The sequence below is a fragment of the Alligator mississippiensis genome, chromosome 2 (assembly GCF_030867095.1).
Source record: "Alligator mississippiensis isolate rAllMis1 chromosome 2, rAllMis1, whole genome shotgun sequence".
NCBI classification, from domain to species: Eukaryota; Metazoa; Chordata; order Crocodylia; family Alligatoridae; genus Alligator; species Alligator mississippiensis.
In genome coordinates this window covers 128,935,875-128,956,093 of record NC_081825.1, presented here as the reverse complement: position 1 = coordinate 128,956,093, position 20,219 = coordinate 128,935,875, and the positions used below count along the sequence as shown (strand labels likewise).

General features: G+C 43.2%; 1 protein-coding gene and 1 long non-coding RNA gene across 2 annotated transcripts in view; both read right to left on the bottom strand.

The window, feature by feature from the left end:
• LOC106737487 (collagen alpha-1(XXV) chain) overlaps positions 1 to 20,219 on the bottom strand; it is a 255,493-nt gene that overhangs the window by 124,791 nt on the left and 110,483 nt on the right. The window contains exon 9 of the mRNA XM_059722126.1: positions 18,386 to 18,421. Coding sequence (XP_059578109.1) covers positions 18,386 to 18,421 — 36 coding nt within the window. The remainder of the gene's footprint in view (positions 1 to 18,385; positions 18,422 to 20,219) is intronic.
• Positions 11,919 to 16,481, bottom strand: LOC109286314 (uncharacterized). Its single transcript, XR_009459870.1, has 3 exons — positions 16,414 to 16,481; positions 12,091 to 12,218; positions 11,919 to 11,988 (listed from the first exon to the last, which is right to left on the bottom strand). It is a non-coding gene; the product is annotated as an uncharacterized LOC109286314 (long non-coding RNA).

Genomic DNA, 20,219 nt, shown 5'->3' with positions numbered 1-20,219 from the left:
GCCATACCTTCTTTTCCCCACAGAGCCAGATTGAGGCTGGGCCACTCCTCTTCCCCCCCCCATGGGGTAAGACATGCCCCCATTTCTCCCCACATGGCCAGATTGGAGCTGGGCCTCTCTCCTCTCCCAACCCCAATAGGACCAAGCCACCCCCTTTTTTCCCTGCAGGGCCATGTTGCAGCTGGGCTGCCCTGCATCCCCCTCTACATGGTCAGACAGTGCCCACCACACTGGCCTCAGGGCTGGATCAGGATCACTAGCAGGATCCAGCCTGTGGTTGATGAGCCACTGCCCATCCAGCCTGTAGGGAAAAAGGTTGAGTGCCACTGCATTAGATGGTCATTGGTTACAAAATACAAAATACCCTGGGTGAAGCAATCAGAACCCAAGACCCCCCACCCCCTGGAGAGTAATATCCTCACTGCCCCAGACCAGAAGTCAACAACCTTTTCAGGCCACAGGGTGGAATATATGTATCATTAGAATAATATTAGAATAACAGACCTCCTAACCAGGAGGAAGAACTTGACCATGAATTCGCTAGGGAACTGTCAGAGGCTGCACGCTCTGGGTGCATGGTTGTCATGGGCAACTTCAACCATCCTGACATCTCATGGGAAGAGCATTCAGCTAAATCTGATTGGTTGCAACGCTTCCTCACTTGCATTAATGAGCTCTATTTGACTCAAGAAGTCAGCAGGCCAAAAAGAGGTAAGGAACTGCTGGATCTGGTGCTGGTCAAAAGGGATGATCTAATTAGTGACCTGAGGATCCAAGGGAAACTTGGTAACAGTGATCATGAGTTGTTCACTTTATCCATGACAAAACCGGCAAATCAGTCAGCAGTGTGGAAATCCTAAAATTTAGGAAAGCTTTCACAAGCTCAAGAGGTTGGTTGTTGAGGCCCCTACAGGGAAGGGAGTCCATGATGAGTAGTTGCTCCTTAAGGATGTGATCCTCAAAGCACAAGGGAAGTCCATTCTGGCCCATAGGAAAGGTAGCAAAAGGGCTGGGAGACCCCCTTAGCTCAATAGGGAACTCATGGACCTCCTGAATCTGAAAAGAGAAGCTTATAAGGGGTGGAAGTCAGGAACTACCATTAAGGAGGATTATGCAGCACTGGCCCGCACCTGGCCCAGCCCCCACACCAGAAAATCCATGGCTGAAATTGAATTCAAGCTGGCTATGGAAATCAAGGACAATAAAAAGTCCTTTTTCAAATACATGGAAACTCAGAAAAAAAAAACAACGGCAACATTGGACCCTGGCTGAACCAAATAGGGCAGCTGACAACCGACACCCAGAAGAAAGCTAATCTCCTCAGTGATTACTTTGTGTCAGTTTTTCACCAGCCGAAGGGGATCACCTTGCCTGACAGGACACAGGACTACCAGGATAAGGGCGATTATATGCCTATAATTGGTGAAGATCTTGTGAGGGAACAGCTTGAGAGGCTGGACATCCATAAGTCAGCTGGCCTGGATGGAATGCACCCAAGAGTGCTAAAAGAGTTGGCTGACATCATAGCACAACCAATGGGGAGGATATTTGAGAATTCATGGCACTTGGGAGAGGTTCCTGAAAATTGGAAGAGGGTCAATGTGGTGCCTATCTTCAAGAAAGCAAGGAAAGAAGATACAGGGAACAACAGGCCAATCAGTTTGACCTCAATCCCTGGAAAGATCTTGGAAAAAACCATCAAAGAAACCATCAACAACAGGCTAATGGGAGGCAATGTTCTGAGAGATAGCCAACATGGCTTCATTGTGGGTAAGTCTTGTCTGACCAACCTCATTTCCTTCTATGACCACGTGATGCATCACCTGGACAAAGGAGAAGAGGTTGCTGTCATATATTTAGATTTAAAAAAAAGCCTTTGACTTGGTCTCCCATGATGTCATCATGGTAAAATTGGGGAACTGCAGCCTTGACAACCTTATGGTCCAATGGCTGGGGAACTGGCTCTGTTGTCAGACCCAGAGGGTGATAGTTGATGGAACCGAGTCAACATGGCGCATGGTGACCAGTGGTGTCCCCTAGGGCTCTGTACTCAGACAAGTACTCTTTAATATATTCATAAATTATCTGGATTCGGGTGTCAGAAACGGACTGGCTAAGTTCACGGATGATACCAAATTATAGGGAAGTGCAGCCATTCTAGAGGATAGGCTGGCAATTCAGGCTGACCAGGACAGGCTCGCAAGGTGGGCAGATCAAAACCTGATGACATTCAACACAGAGAAATGCAATATCATACATATAGGCTCAGCAGTGCTATACTCACTAGCACCACAACCAAAAGAGACTTGAGGGACATGACTGATCACAAGATGAACATGAGCTACCAATGCAATGTCACAGCCAGCAAAGCAAATACAACTCTGGCTTGCATCTACCAATGCATCTCAAACAAGACCTAAGAAGTCATCCTCCCACTTTACTTGGCCTTGGTGAGGCTGCAGGTGGAGTAATGCATCCACTTCTGGGCTCCACACTTTAGAGAGGATGTGGAGAAGCTTGAGAAAGTCCAGAGGAGAGCCACACACATGATCAGAGGTCAAGAGAACAGGCCTTATGAGGAAAGGATGAGAGGCATGGGACTTTTCTGCCTGGAGAAGCAAAGGCTCAGGGGTGACTTGGTGGCAGCCTATAAGTATATAAAGGGTGTGCATCAGAAACTGGGAGAATGTCTGTTCATCAGGGCACTCCAAGGGAAGACAAGGTCTAATGGTCACAAACTGCAAGAAGTCTGTTTTAGACTGGACATAAGGAAAAACTTTACTGTCTGAGTCTCAAGAGTCTGGAATAGACTCCTCTCAGAAATGATGCAAGCATCTACATTGGATACCTTTAAGAAATGCTTGGATGCTTATTTTGCTGGGGTGATCCAACTGTTGGGTAGGGGGCTGGACCTGATGATCTTGTGAGGTCCCTTCCAGCCCTATGTTTTCTGAATCTATGAAATCATGAAAATCATGAGGGTTGGAAGAGACCTCAGGAGGTCATCTATTCCAACCCCGTGCTCAAAGTGGGATCGTCCCTAACTAGATCATCCCAGCCAAGGTTTTGTCTAGCTGGGTCTTGAAAACCTCCAACGATGGAGATTCCACAACCTCTCTTGGTAGCCTGTTCCAGTGCTTTAATAGTCTCCTAGTGAGACAATTTTTCCTAATATCTAACCTAAACTTCCCTTGCTGCAACTTGAGTATACTGATCCTTGTTCTGTCACCTGGCATCACTGAGAACAGTCTAGGTCCATCCTCTTTGGAACCACCCTTCAGGGAACTGAAAGCTGCTATTAAATCCTCTCTCAGTCTTCTCTTCTCTGAGGTCAGTTCCCTGAGTCTCTCCTCAGAAGTCACATGCCCTAGCTCCATAACAATTTTTGTTGCCCTCTACCGGACTTTCCCCAGTTAGTCCACATCCTTTCTGTATTGGTGTGAGGAGGGTGGGACACAAAACTGGACATAGTTCTCCAGTTGTGACCTCCTCAGTGCTGAATAGAGGGGAATAATCACATTCCTCCATCTCCTGGCAACACACCTACTAATACAGCTCAGCATGCCATTATCCTTCTTTACAACAAGGACACACTGACGGCTTATGTGCAGCTTATTGTCTACTGTAACCCCCATGTTCTTTTCTGCAGAGCTGCTGCTTAGCCAGTCAATCCCCAGCCCCAGGAACATGGGATTGTTCCATTCTAAATGCAGGACTTTATACCATACCATACCATATCACATCATTAATGTATTATTGCTATCTCCATACATAAATTGTGATCCATTATTTTTTTTTAAATAATTATTTATAATAATAATATTTATTCAATATTATTATTTATAATAATAATGATAATACATGGGGCATTTCTGTTTCTACTACTAGAGGCTGACACCTCACTTAAAAATATCAGTGGGTCACTATGGCTGTGGTTGTGACTATTCTAGGATCTTCCCCGGACTTTTTCACCACTGTGACTGCCATTTCACTTTCTCCACGAAGGAGTAATGACTGCAATTGAAGGGAAGACAGGGATCCTGGCACCTGCTGATAGATCTCAATATTGTGTCATCTAGCTCCAGTGATGCCTTCTGTACTAGAGTTCCTGTGACTGCTACCAATGGCAACATTAACTGTAAGAAAATTTAGGGAAAAATTCTAGCCTAGACAAGAAAGCATGGCCAGTGGCAGAGAATGCAAACTATTTCTTATCATGTTTTTGAAGAACAGCAGAGGACAGTCATTAAAAGAAACAAAGGAATAACATTAGAAATGAAATATTTAAATATAAATGTCTATGTTTCATTTAATGGTGCTTGCACCTTATTTATATCAGTCTGGAAGTTATTTTAGTGTATCTCCCTCTACTTTTGAGTCACTAATGGTAAAACTCTTAAGCAAGATGGTTGCCTCTAGTGCTTAGCTCAGAAATGCTCAGGGCTGCATTAAACCTTTAGTGGGCCCTAGGCAAACCCCTAGTGGGCCCCTACTTAATCCTGTATATTTATATTACTTTTTCACTTAATAATTATAATATGTAAAATAAGCACAACTGGGCCCCTTCTTCACTTAGGGTACTAGGCATGTGCCTAGTTTGCCTATGTGTTAATGAGGCCCGGGCAATGTTAGTTGTAATTAAACACTTACCTAAAATGATTCATTGCACAATTTACACATGCTGGCAAGTGCTTCTTACCATATGGACTTCCAAACTGCTGAGCTCAGTTAAACTGAAACAGTTTTTCTGTAAAGGATCACCCATGGCACTGGGAAAGGAGAAGGCCTGGCACACAAAGCTGTGTGGAGACTGTGCAGCTGATCCACTAATAACTCTCTCCCCACCCCACTTGGTCTCCCATAAACAACAGTTGAAATATTGTTCAGAATTTAATTGAATAATACAGTTCTAGCATGGACTAGACTTCCTTTACATATTTATTTTCAATTACTTGCCTGCATTTTCTGAAGAGAGCACATTCCCTTTTATGAGCTATATTTAAATATACAAAAGCAAGTAAGAAAAATGTCTGGAGGAATAAAGGTGTTAATTATGTATTTTTTTAATGCACCAGGGAAGAGAGGGAAGCTATCTTACATGGGGAAAACCAGCATAGGAACTCAGAAATACAATGCAAACTTATAGAGCCTTCTCCCACTTGCTCCACTGGAATAAAAGGGCTGTGTTGACTACACCAGGGGTTTGAAAGATATGGCCTGAAGGTTGGAAATAGCCCACAAAGGTCTATCTTCTGGCTGCTGGTGCTGCCTGTGGGTCTTGGAGTTGACCAAAAAGCAACATGCAAGGAACACCAGAAGGCCCCAAACACTACACACAGCACTCACTTCAGCTACTCTGGGACCATGTTGCTGGCAGCACCCACTTGAGTGTGCATCAGCTCCATGACAGATCCAGCAGCATGTCCTGGTATGGCTGCTGTGGGCAGCATGGTCCCAGAGTAGGTGGAGCAGGGCCATGCCGCATATGGCCTGTACTCCACCTGCTCCAGGATATGCACTGGATCCAGCAGGCAGGGCCAGCTTGTAGACCAGCCCTGTGCTACTCATCTAGCCTGTGGGCATGGATGGGTTTGACACCCCATGGCTACACAATGGAAGAATTACAGCTAGTAAACTCTGTAGGTCCTAGAATAGCTGCAAAATGAAGAAATATATGCCCAGAAAGGTTCCAACCAACTCCAAATGGTTGCTGTTGAGACCAAAGCTGGAGATTTCTGGTCAGAGGGTCTTTCCCCTCTGCTCAGGGTTAGATTGATCACTATACTTGGGGCCAGAAAGGAATTTTACCCCATGGTCAGATTGGTATGGATTGTGTGGGTTTTTGCCTTCCTCTGTAGCAGGGAGCGTGGCCCTCTACCTGGGACCTTTTGAGCGTATATTGACAACATGTTATAGAAGCAGGACATTAGCTGATGTGCGCTTTCCCTGCTTTGCCTGTGGCAGGTTAGGGTATTAGGTCTATATTGTCAGGTTTGATGGTAGTCTTATGTAGAGTTTAGATTATGGTTTGTACAGGATGGTTTGGATAGAAATTATCCTCCCCAAGCAGGGGGTTGGACTAGATGCCTTCTGGAGGTCTCTTCCAGCCCTGCTTCTCTATGACTCTGTAAATTATTATTTTTTTCTTTCACAGCTTGGTTCCCTTGGGGTCGAGCTGGCAAATGGTTCCTGCCAAGGGCTGTAATTTTGGGGTGGCTTTTGATTGAAATTCTGCCTGGACTTGAAGGAGGCATGATTCTCCTGTTTCTTCAAACCATAAAATGTCTACCATGTATAGGAACTTCTGCAGCGCTTAAGGACCAGGAAAATAGTCTTGTGTAGTTTGCAGATCAATTTATAGTTTTTTGTTATGTTGTACAAGTATAGCATGTTAGACACATGGCCACTCACATTTTTACTATTAGCAGTGGAAATGTTATTATGGAAATTAAGAAACAGAACTGGAAGACAAGAGGCCTAACTTAATTTCAGTGCCCACTTATATCAAAGACTTATATAAACAAGTCAGCTAATCATGTTCTTCCTCAGTTCCCTGTGCAAATGGAGATGATAATATTCCCCTATCTTGATGACTTGGGCCAGAATGCTCAAACTCAGGTGCTTGAAATGAGGTTTCTAAATCATTCTTTAGTAATCCAAATTAAGGTAGTTTGATTTTCAAAAGCACTGGCTGAGATCCCAGAAATCCTAGTAAGTCAGTGGAAGCTAGCTTTTATTTAAATTATTAAAGATCCAAAATCCCAGGTTCGCAAACCTTAGTGGTAAGTTATTGCACAGAACAAGGATCTATCAACATGAATATATTAAAAATAAAAAGTAATCCCTGCTAATCAAAATGGATGTTTGTGACACTTATTTTAAAAGTGGTGTCATACATTAAGATGTACAGAGTGAGGAAATCAGCTAGTCAACTATGTCAGAAGATGGAACATTACCAAAGATGGGAGACAAGGATTTATGTGCCATTGCAGCTAGGAAGTTAATAGGTTGCTGTAGCTGACAACAAAGGTGTGTGCAGTATACTGTACATGCATCTATTTTATACCAGTGGATATCATAGGGTAAGGTGGTGAACCAACTGTTTTCTGAGTGCTTATTAAAGACCAGATTTCTGCATTGGCTGCCATTCTAAAATTACAGCTTTTTGAAGTTATAGTTACACCTGTTGTCTTGTGTCTTATGTTCTTATGATTTGGTACTTTGTCATCTCCTGGATAGAAAAAACTTGGGGAAAAATCCTGTTCCTCTTAAATCAAGGGGAAAACTCCTAGTGTGTTCAGTGAGGACACGATTTATTTTCACTGAAATGAAAAAGTGGTGTACATGAGAACAGAATTGGGTCTATAACGATTAAAGTGCCCTGATGCTTTGAGCACAGTCTATTAGTTATTTATGTTTTAGCAAGTTACAGAACAGGAAAATGTGTTACAGTAAGCAGAAAATATATAAATCTGCCCTCTAAAATTTACAATGAAGTTCAAAAGTGAAGTACTTTCAGTTTATATTATTTTAGGAAGAGTCACTCAAGGTGTTTGGCATCCATTTCAAATTACTCAGATGTTTAATGGTTACGGAAATATAATAAATATATACTCTGGCCATTTTTTATTTGCATGTCTGCTACAGCACAGTTGATTTGTTTTACAAGATATCAGGTTTCATGGACAGAGAATGTAAGTGCCAAACGTGAAAACACAATGGCAATGTAAGGGACAAGTGAATGCTTTGGTGCACTGAGACATATTTATATTAATTCATATCAGATGCTTTTGGAAAATAATAAAGGAAAATGTTTCTCAATGGAATAATACATTCTTGTACCAAAATTACCTGATACTGTCTTTGAAAAAAAAGTCCTTTTTCCTATTTGTGTGTTGCCTGTTTATAATAAATAATCTTTGCAATCAATAGGAGTGCAAAAGTACTGTATATGTATATCCAAATGAGCAAAAGCAGCACAGAGTTCAAAGATCAGGCCTGTAAATTGATTTTTCCTTTCTAGCTATAAGAATGATGATGTACTCCCTTTAGCTATAAAAATGAGATACTTCTTTACTCTCTTAACCTTAACCCTTTAACACCTCTAGGTCCTACCAGACAGAAGCAAGAAATATTGGCACAGAAACTCGAACTAGGACTACAAAATAATGGGAGCTTTGCCATTCATTCAAGTCAGGTTTTCACTGACTGCAATTCTGATTGTGTTTTATATGAAAAAAGCACACATTAAGACATTTTAAAAAATGTGGACCTATCTGAAGACTTGTCCGATAAAGTAATAATTTGCTCACACAGCAGTACTTATATTTCACTGTATTTGGCTTTAGCATTAGGGAGGTCACTGAAGTAAAACAATGAAGAAGTAAATAAAGAAGGAGACTGGTTATCAAAAGGGCAACTTCACACAGATGTTGATTTTGCTGTGGCTTATCCTATTTGTATTCACTGCTGCAAAAAAAAAAAAAAAAAAAAAAAAAGCAACAGTTAATTAGCTCTCCTATATTGCTTTACATCAGCAGATCTTTATTAATGGCTACTGTGATAGTAGGATGAGGAAAAGCAGGGAAGGTACCAGTCAGAGAAAGGAAAGTAACTAGCCAGAGGACAGGAGGATTAGGGGGAAAAAAGGATGAAAAAGGAAAGTGTAGAATATTGATGAACTGGGAAGGAAGATACAAACAGGAAGAGCAAAGAGTTAATGGGGTGCAATGAAAGGAGGGCATTCCATAGAGGCAAAATGGAAGAGGGAGCAAGAGAAGGAGCAAGTGAGGGGACACCTCTTTTCCTGCGTCTCTAGGCTTGCTTCTCTAATACAGGGGATGCTGGAAGAAATAGACTTAGAGATAAAGGCCAGAAGGGATCATTAGATCATCTGGTCTGACCTATCACAGACTCTTACATTTCACTTAGTTATTTCTGTATGGAGCCCAATAACTTGCGTGCGACTAAAATACAAATTGTTGTTGGCTAAAGCACATCTTCCAGAAAGGCATCCAGTCTTGATTTGAAGACATCCAGAAATGGAGAATCTACCACTCTCTTTGGAAAGCAAAGCAAGACAAGAGAGACACAGGAAGGAAAATAGAATACAAATGAAAATATGTCTTCACTGCTTCACTTTCTTTTATTGCTAGCAATGGCTGTTGGCACTTGGCACTTAAGCCAAGTACTAAAATGGTCAGATGCATCCAGTAAGGGGTGGATCCAGAGAGGATACAGTGGCATGGCTGTACTCCCTTTTTGGACTGCATCACACCATGGGATCCTCTGGAGACCTTTTCAAGTCCCTAAAGCAGATGAAAATCCCCCTTTTCTTCCCTTCCCTTTCATGCTCAGAGGTACACCCCCTCACCTTTTCTTCCCTCCCAACCCACCACCTGGTGCTGCTGCTTTCCCTGCTGGTCTGAGGATGTGGAAAGCACATGAGCCATTCCTGCCCACCCCACCCAGCCTGTGCAGGGGCTGGGCTCAGCTGGGGACTGGAACAGCAGTAGTGGGGATGGACAGCAGGGTTCCCCTCCCCTAAGCTTGCTCCTGGGGTAACCAAGCAGGGAGAGGGAACTACTCTCCCATGGCACTGTTGCTGCTGCCCCCATCCCCAGATGTGACCAGCCCCTGTGTAGCCTGGCTGGCTCAAGCTTCCCCTGGGACAGCAAGGAAAGCAGCAGTGACACGTAGGGGTGGTGAGATGGGGGTGGAGGGGAATGGGACATGCTTCTCAGCATGAAGGGGAAGGGAGGGGAGACTGTCACCTACTTTAGGGACTTAAAGTGCCCCCAGAATCTCCCAACGGTGGTCTGTCCATACTGGTGGGGGTGGAGGAGGCTGGGAGCTAGGGCTGTGCACAGCTTTGGTCCCTGGTTCAATTTGGTGAAGATTCAGCCCAATTCAGTGGCTAAATCTCCGAATCTGAATTGAACCTGGAGACCCTTTAATCTCCCTGAATTGAATCGGAACCCTCCAAATCGATTTGGCCATAGACACAGCTTTAAATGCTTTTTCTACACACCTTGAGGTACCAGGCACGGCTCATGACTGCTGCGATGCTGGGGTAAATGGAGTGTCCCACAGGAGCGTGGACCCCCTCCGCAGTGTGCTCGGCTGTAGACCCACAAGTGGACCAGAAGCACTTCCAGTCCACTTCTGGGTTAGCCAGGGAACGTGCTGAGGGGCGCCCCCTGGACCCCCCCTGGCTGGGCGACTGGTGCCTCCTGGGTCTGGGGGGGTACCTGCGGTCCCCCCACAGAGGACTGCCAAGCTGGGGGGGACACAGCCCCCCGCCCCCCCCCCCCCCCCGTGCACTCCCCAGCGGACCAAGAAGTGGACTGGAAGTACTTCTGGTCCACTTCTGGGTTCACTGCCAAGCATGCAAGAGGCCCCCCATGCTCCTATGGGATGCTCCATCTGCTCACTGCAGCATTCATGAGCCGTGCCTGGTCCCTCAAGGTATGTAGAAAAAACACTGAAAGCTGTGTCTATGGCCTAATCACTGATTCTCCAAATCAGCATTGAATCTTCAGATTCAGCCGAATCAAAACAGGGACAGTAATTTGAATCAACTAATCAAATCACTGTCCCCGATTTGGGCTGAACCTGAATTCAAATTTAATATGACCTGTTTCGCACACCCCCTACTGGGAGCAGGAAGTGTAGCCACCCCTGCAGTGCAAGTTTCTGCTCTCACATCCGCTTTGGGAAATCCTGGATCCGCCCCTGCCTTCAGTAATACCACTTCAGGATGGGAAAGCCTCCAAATAAAGTCTAAGTGCTGCAGCAATGGATACAGAGAGGTCAGGAGTGTGCTCTGCCCTCTGACAGATAACACAATTCAATAGTAGGGATGTTCATCTGTAAGACATCACATGGGGATGAGATTTCTGACTAAAAACTTGTCATCTCTAATAAGGAAGTTCATCTGTCTGAACACCCAGTATCCGCAATCACCTGCAGCTTGCTCATTTTGGAAAAGGACAACAGGATAGAGCTGTTGTCCTAAATGTTCCCAAAACATGCAAAAGACCTGTATCACTGTAATGGAAATTTGTTACACTTGCCCAGTGCATAATTCTTAAAGGCCCAACAAGCATGTAAGAAATAAAGCATACAAAAAAAAAAAAAAAAATCATACCTCTTTTGATATTTACACCATTTACACCTTCACTTGTATTGCTGGACATGCAAACTGATTTCAGCTCCTCATTTACAGGCATATACTCACATCTGCTGCACAGGAACTTGTGTCACTCATCTGCTGATCAGACCTATCAAAATTTGGCCTAAAACCTCAGTATCTCAGCAAGTTGCATTTTTCCCTTTTCAAAATAGAGGAGCAATTATCCATTATGAAAAACAACATCTGGTTTACAAGACGTGCTATATTTTCCTAAGAGATAAAAACAACAGTTTTAGGGACATTAAAGAGCAAAACTAAACGACAAATTTTCCACTGCCACTTGCACTTGTAATACAAAACAAGTGATGACCAAGAGTTTTTGGAGAGGAGAATAATTGCCTTAGGAGACAAAGGCTGAAAAATTGTGTGCCAGCTTTTAGCCCTCAATAAATGTTTGTAGAGAAGTACATTATACAATAATTTATTCAGAGATTTACATTGAATACTTGGTCAGAATCGCACACAGTGCTGTGCAGCAGCTTTGGCTATGTATTTCATGGATCAGAACAAAATTATTAAACTCTTAGAAGCAGATGGAGCTATGAGACTCTACACTAGCTGACGATTTGCCCTCAGGCTTGTAAAACTTGGAGTTCAAGCCAACAGAACTAACTTCCCAGTCTCAGTTTTGAGTTCACTTCACCCTAGGATGTCTTCCTTTTCTCCTCAGATGAACAATACTTTGCTTTCAGTTTCAAAATGTGGCACTTGAGAATATAGAGTCTGATACTGAAGTCTTCCACTGTCCTTCAAGGATGATAGTTTCTTATGAAAAACTCCAGGATCAGGCCCTTCTGTACAAATAAAGGGGGAAAAAACAAAATTAAGCTACAGTTTTCTAGTCTAGTAACTCATACTAGATAGGCATGCAATTGTTAGTTCTACAGATGCTTTACCTTATTTTGAGGGGTGTGGGTTTTTTGTTTGTTTTTTTTTACTCTGGATGATCACTATAGCCATAACATTTCATTTGAATCCTGAAAACAAAGGGTCTTCTTTACTACTGCACTTTGGTTGTCCTGTGCTGGGATGGAGAAGCAAAGCAATTGTAAAGCTGGCTTATTCGACCATTAAGCCAGATTTCTGCCTGCTTTTGTCTCTGGAGTGACTGATACAAGCTACTAAATATGGACAAAACATTTTTAAAAGTTCCCCCTTCCCCCAGAGATAAAAAGCATAGCCCAATCACTGATGTTATTTGTTACTTTAGCATTACTGTTGTAGGTTCAAATATTATAGTTATAAACAGAAAAGCACCAATTCCTAAAAGGAATCTGGACAGGAAAACAATTAAACACCCCACACCCAGACTCCATCTTATTTTATTTTAATACTCTAAGAACTTTAATATTTCAGTGCCAGGAGTTGAGGTTTCCTGTTGCTAAACCACAAATGAGGCACTCACTGGTAGTCTGCACTGGAAATTCTTATTCCTGATGCAAAAGGATGAGAAACTCAAATATCCTCTAAGTTCTCATACTAAAAGTTGTTGAATATATTGTTCAGAGTACAAAGGTGAATGAAACACAGGGACAGATTAGCACAGGACCTCCATGATACTGCAGAGAAGCTGAACTCCTGCCAATCTGGTCTAAAAGTTAGGCGGGGGGAGTTTATCTTGACAGAAGAACACACAGTAAATCAGACCGAATACATCTTGCAAGTAGAGTTCAGCTATACCTTAACACCAGGAGGGAGGGCAGGGAAGCAACTTCAGCCAGCTGGCACCCAGGTAGTTGCAAGCGTTTTAAATTGAGAAAGGGAGGTAGGGGTTCCATGACCTCCCAACTCCCCACCTCTCCTAGTGAGTCCATGGAGAAAGAGAAGGTCATGCCCTCTACGCTCCTACTTGCATGTTAAAGCACAAGGGATGGACTAAGCTCCTGCATGTCTGAGCACAAGCCCTCCCGTCTCACGGATTCATAGATTCACAGAAGTTTAGGGCTGGAAGGGACCTCGTGAGATCATCGGGTCCAGTCCCCCCTGCTTCCCAGCTCTTAAGAACCTCACAGACAATCCCATCCCCATGTTGTTACAGCCAAACATCCCTCCAGTCCTAATGCCCCCTGTTGTCCTAATTTAATCTGAAGTATGTGTATTAATCAATGCAGACCTGCGGGGAGGGGGGTTGGTTTCTTTTTAAGGAAAAGGAGGCAAATATTCAATTGGTGGAAACAGTCTTAATTTCATTTAAAGCAGGGGACCTCTTTATTTAACTGAATCAAGAAATTTCTTCCTACAAATTCATATGCATTAAAATGATTTAGAATGTATTGTGCATAAAGGCATAACCTGCTCAAGTATATAAGAAGTAACACACAACATGGTGTGCAATTGTTGTGAGATAACGATGAGCCTGGGGTGCGCTCTGAGACACTGGCTGTGAAGACATGCTGTTACCTCATTATCTCCCAACAGTCACTCTCCCAGGAGTTTTATTCCACTCAGAAACTTGCATGCCTTACTGTTTGTGAGAAGAGAAAACAGCAAATCTAAATATTTTCAAGCTGTGCAGTAGCTGGTTCATAATCCCAACAGTTGGAAACTTAGTTTCCGATTCTAATAATGCTTTGCACATCTGAGGACATCAAGGCACTTGACCAAAATTAGGCCTCACAACTCCCACACAAGGTAGATGTTGTAATTCCCATTCAAATAACGCAAAGCTCAGTCCTCAGCGTTTTTGAGCCATTCTATGGATTTTAATATTAGTTTTATTAAAAGTTTATCCTTCAAGACACAGCACAGCACCTTATAGCTGCAGCCTATATATTAAGACATAAAGGGGAATAATTTAGAAGTAAGAGTAGAAGAGGTAGATTGTAAATTCCTCTTGTCAGAAAATCATAGACATGGATGGTGTGGGAGGAATAACTACTCAAAAGCAAGGTCCTGTACATTCCACTGGAAACTGGACCTAAATTCTGTGCTCAAGGTCTCTGACATTTTGGAGATAAGAAATTATAAAATAGGTTTTGAGCTTTCAGGTGTCATGTATAACCACAGTGGAAGAGTCAAAGGAAGAACTTGGTAGGAATAGTTGGGGCATTTTGCACCTGGGTAGGTATGAGAGATGGTTTGGGAAGGTGGAATAGGCAGTAAAGACATGCCTAAATCAGGAAATCTGACTTTTCTCTTGACATAATTATTGTATTTGAAAATATCACTTAACAAGTAGTATAAATCCACTTTTACAATCATAAGGTAGGCTAGAGCTGCACCTCATGGACTAACTGGTGAGGCCACATCTGGAGTATTGTGTCCAGTTTTGGGCACCCTACTACAGAGAGGATGTGGACAAATTGGAGAGAGTCCAGTGGATGGCAACAAAAATGGTAAGGGGCCTAAAGCACATGACTTATTAAGAAAGGCTGATGAAACTGGGCTTATTTAGTTTGCAGAAGAGAAGTCTGAGAGGGGGGGATTTAATAGCAGTCTTCAACTACCCGAAAGGGTGGCTCCAAAGGGGATGGAGCTAGACTGTTCTCAGTGGTGGCAGATGACAGAACAAGGAGCAACGGTCTCAAATTTCAAGCAGAAAGGGAAGTTTAGGTTAGATATTAGGAAAAACTTACTCACTAGGAAGGTAGTAAAACACTGAAACAGGTTACCCAGGAGAGGTTGTAGAGCCTCCATTCTTGCAGGTTTTTAACACCCTGCTAGACAAAGCCTTGGCTGGGATGAATTAGCTGGGGTGGTCCTGCTTTAAGCAGGTGGTTGGACTAGATGACCTCCTGAGGTCTCTTCCAACCATAATTTTCTATGATCCTATGAATCAGAGATGCATAAATCTCAATGAGCAACAGCTCACTTCACCATATGCTATGAGCTTCTGCATCTCTGATTCAGTTAGTCTATAAGGTGCAACTCCACCCTGCCTTCTGCCCGACTTCGGACTAACAGGGGTAAGTACCTTTCTCTTTCATGTTACAATCATGTTAGCTTCTAGACCCTAAGTTAGAACGTAACTAGACGTAACCGTGTTAAAATGAATATAGATTAGGTAGGTGCTATCTCAAACTACCAACTTTGATTTAAAAAACACCCTGCTCCTCAGTTTAAACATCCCCTAAAGTGTTTGTTAATGTTAAATTGATCAGTAGTATATATATTTAAGTAAGCAACTATTTTCATTTGTGGGTTTTTATTTGTTTTTTTGAGGAAGCTGGCTGATAATGTATTCAGTATATTAGTAAACTATACTACTGGTGACTCTTATTGTCAAGGTGCATACAGTTTATGTATGGATTTTTAATAAAGAAATTTGTGACAGGGGGCCTCCCTCACTGGGGCCGAACTCTGTGGCCTGCCCGCCTGTCACCATGACAGCAGGCCTACTCAGGGCCGAGCTCTTCGTGGCCCACCCACCTGTCTCTGGGCAACCGCCCGCTTATCTCGCCCTCCACGCCTTTGATGATAATTGATTCACTGATTGATGTCAATTAAGCGGGAGGCTGCCCATTGTAATGCCCCGATGCCAAGGGGCGCTCTGCGGCTCTGACCTCCCCTAATACCACAGCCCAAGCCTCGCAGATGGCATCACGGTGTTCTCACAATCACCGGCCCCATGCTGGGCCCCAGAATCGTCCTAACAGGACCCCACTCTGATCCTTCCTATCAGGCGGCCACTCCACCTTCATCCGAGCTACCTAGCCCCCCCGAAGTCATGTTCCCCTCTCGGCTGTGGTTCCCCCGGAACCTTCGGCCTCTTGCCCTGGCCCACCTCCAGGCCAGTCGGGACCCCAGGCCCCCGGCTCTTGGGCATCCCTCGCGGTGGGCCCCTGGCCCTTTTGACCCTCTCTGGTCCTGGCCCCAGCATGGGCCAGTCGAGGGTACTATCCCCTTCGGGCTGGGTCTCTCTAGCCCCTCTCTCTCATCCTCGGGCCTCACTGTGCCACTACTCCCTTCCTCCTAGGAGCAACCGCAGCACCACGCCCACATCACTCCCACTCTCAGGGTCTGCCCTCTCTGGGCCCCTCACAACACTGGCCCTCTAGGCCCTCCAACAAACACATGGGTAACCCACCCGGTGGTGGTGGGAGCTAGGGGTTAAGGCGCCCCGACCCGCCTTTCACCGGGGTGATAACTGGCTTGGTATTTCCTGGGGGCTCCTGCGCCACTGAGAGCCCCACCAGACCACCCACTCCCGGCAGGGTGCAGATTCAGGTCATGCCCAGGACCAGGAGCCTCCTAACCGTCCCCATACAGCTCCCCCTTACCTCCAGGCGTTCACAGCAACCCTACAGCCAGGCGATGTTGCTGCCTGACCTCCTGCAGCCAAACTGCCTTGTTTATATAGGCCCCAAAATGGCTGCCCTAATCAGGCACCTGGAGGCTGCCAGCTCCAGGCCCTTAAAGTGGCAGAGACACCCTGTGCTCTGCCACAAAATTAAATTAAAATAATTAAAAGGTTAATAATGTTGACATTTAAATAGTCATCTTTGGTTTCAGAGTTAACATCCTCCTGAGATCGTTACAGCAATTCACACATATCTGTGTGCCAATAATTGTTTCTCACTGTAATTTGTGTCTAAGAAGACTGCTGCATCTAAAGTGGATCATCCCTGGAAAAGACAAATGCTACTGAATTGAGAGAAGCTGTATGATTTTTTTATAGAGACCTTATTAAAGGTCTCCTAGCAGATGATGCTGAGGGGATACTATAGATGAGAGCATCCACAGTGCTTTTGATCCTATTCCTCTCCTTTCTCCTTTACTACTTCTATTTTTGGGATGGATGGCTCCACCTCTGGTCACCAGTGGCAAAACAGTTGTAGGTACCTTGGACTGCTACAAATATTATCCAGTGTGGTGACCCTATGTCAAGAGCCTAAATAAACTTAACCCATAGTGCACTAAAATAACAACCAGAAGAGCTCTACAGTAGGCCTAAAAAACCCTCAAAGCTATAATGCAAGAGGCAAGGATTTTTGTGGATGATACAATTTGTTGGACCAATTGGGTTGGATAGACAAGCTTTTGAATGCAAAGCATTCTTCATCAAGAATGCTTTGCATTTGAAAGCTTGCTGAAATCTATCACAACCAGTTGGTCCAATAAAAGATACCACTCACCAAATTGTTGCCGCTCACATAATTCCTGCACCACATCACTGCAACATTTCCAAAGCTATTTTAAACATTATTATGGATAAGCAATCAAAACCCAGAAGGCAGGCACAGGAGAAAAAAAACTAATTAAAATACCGGTTGGCACTTTAAAAATAAATCATTATGTTCAAATGAACAAGCCCCAGGATTTTAAATGCCTGATACCAGCAGGGTATTTCAGAGTCTAGAAATGTTCTTTTTTTGTTTCACCAGCCTCTAAGATTATGTACCTGCTGCTACCAAAATAATTTGAAGTTTGTCTTGGTAAAAATATCAGCACATCTGCTCGAAATTGCAAAAGTTCAGTTTGAATTTTAAAAATTCAAACTAATTTACACCTGATTCCTGAACCAATGGTCGTTTTACCTAAAGAGTAAAATGGGTTGTGATTTGCTCAGTTCTTATACGAAAAAAAGAATGACCCGTACTGCAGTGGAAGACCTCACAGGGTAAGAAGCTGTGAATGGACCACGTACTGTGTGCACACTAGCCAGACACTATTTGATCTCCTCAGCGGACTTTTTTAAAGCAATGGAACTCATTTTATTTCAAACTGAATAGAGTTAGTTTTCTTGATGCAGTAGAAAACATCTATTCTCAAATCAGTATGCTTGTAAAAAAAGCCCTCATATCACCACTGAATGAATAGGCAGATTCTCCCATATATAGGAGTAATAAACTTCACAGAGAGAATAATACTCTGCATGTTTCGACTGTGATATTTCGTCTGTAGGGTTCCATCAGAAAAGGGCTCAGGATTGTAACCACAAAAATAGATGGGGATTTGGCCCTATGCAAGAGTGACTAGATAGTCTACCATTCAGTGCTCTGGAAGGAGTCATACATAGGGGCTGTGGCAGTGGAACGTTATGCAGCTGGCCTATTTCCCCATTTCCTATCTTGGTTTCCAACTCTTTCTGCAAGTTGAGAGAACCATCTGGCCCTCATTGTCATTCTGTACTTTCCTTACAAGTGCAGATCCAAATAGGCTTGTGACAAAGACGGGTTGAGGGAATAAAATAAAACCACAGAACTATTTAAACTGTTTAGGAATCAGGAAACAGAAGAAACAGGTACTTACCAGCAATCCTTGCTCGCCTGGTTTTCCTGGCTCTCCCTTAAACATAGATTTGATCAATATCAATAATGTGATTTACATTTAATTTCTATTTATTAATATTAAAGCAACTTAAATTACATCAAAATATGTGTTGAAGCACATATAACAGCTCTATGACCATCTAATATACAATACTGTTATTTCTGGCTGTTAATCTAACAGGCCAAAATCATGCCCATGCTGGTCTCAAAGAATTGATATTTATTTTTCAGTCTTTTAATGAAATTACTCTCTCAATTCAGTGATTCTTAAATACCAAGTATGCTGATATCCCTTCTGTTCTAATAAACAGATAGATAGCACTCCTTCCCTGTAAAAAGTAGTTTCTAGAGCACATGCAGTTGTTTTACATATGCATCCTTAGATTTTTTTTTTTTTTTTACATTTCAGAATAATTTGCAGCTACATGCTGTATTCTGTGGTAGTAGAGCTGAACTGCCTTTTGCAAATTCAAACATTAAGATATTAAATATTAAAAAGTTCAGGGTTGAGATTTTCAAAACCAGTTAAGGATTTTACCCACACAATCGCATTAGGAATTAATAGGGGCTCTGTAGCTTTGAAAATCTCAACCCTGAACTTCTTAAAATTTAATGTGTTTATGTTTGAATTTGCAAAAGGCAGTTCAGGTCTACTATACAGCATGTAGCTGCAAATTATTCTGAAATGTAAAAAAAAAGAGTCTAAGGATACATACATAAAACAACTTTGTGTGCTTTAGAAACTACTTTTTAGAGGGAAGGAATAAATTCCCAAATCCAGTCTCACATAGAGCAAGTCACAAAAGGATTAACAGGTTCGCTAAAGGACATGAACATTTTCATATGCTCAGCAGCGGTACAAAGATACAAGGTATTGCTGATGAGCTTTCTGGGAAAGAAGCAAAACAGAATCAGGACTGTCTCAGTTTTTCTCAGGATCTGGATGTGCTGGTTGCAACACAAACAAACATGCCTGCACTAACCACCTGAACAGAGTGAAGCCATCAGAGTATTGGTTTCAGTTCCAAGTAAGCACTTGAATGACTCTACAAAGACGCACCGAAACATGTGCTATGGTGCCTTCAGACTTCAGGGTAGACATAACTTCACAATCTGCTAGATGCCCAAAATTTAAAAGCCTTCTGTGCTTCCAGATGCACATGCTGTGCTGTAGGACATGATCCCTGGGAAAGCACTAGTGTTGGTGCTGGTATGACTCTCTGGTGTTGCCTCTTCAGGCAGGGAGACAGAAACCATAGGAACTAGAGGAAGGCCCATCCATTGGTTGTTTTTCTTTTAAATAGAGTCACAGAGGAGGCAGAGTGCTGGGTCCCACTGATGATTATTCTTGAATGGAGTTTGGTAGATGCGGCAGTGGCTGACAGGGTCTTTGCCCCCCAACCATGGAATTATGGAGTGTCCTTGTTCTTACACTCCCTTGTCACTGTTTTGTTGACTTTGTATGACCAATGTGACCTCAGGTCCACTTGTATTTTAAATCAAAATGAAGCTATCAGCCTGGTAAAACTAATGCAACTCAAAGGTAGCTTGGGGTATGCTTATGAGGAAAAGTGTAGATGCCCACACTGATATTCAACATGCTCCTGACACAACAGTTGTTCAGGTGGAAGCGTGATGACACTGATTTGTTGATGCTCAACTGAAAGCACCACTTGTGGAGATAGTCAGTGATGAGTTCCATGTCAGTACTCAGTGTCTTTTCCAGTTCTGTCGTCTGTTCCTTTGGCGACTATAGTGACATCATCAGAGTGCACATATTGCTTAGATATTGTATGTGGGTAGTCTGAGATATA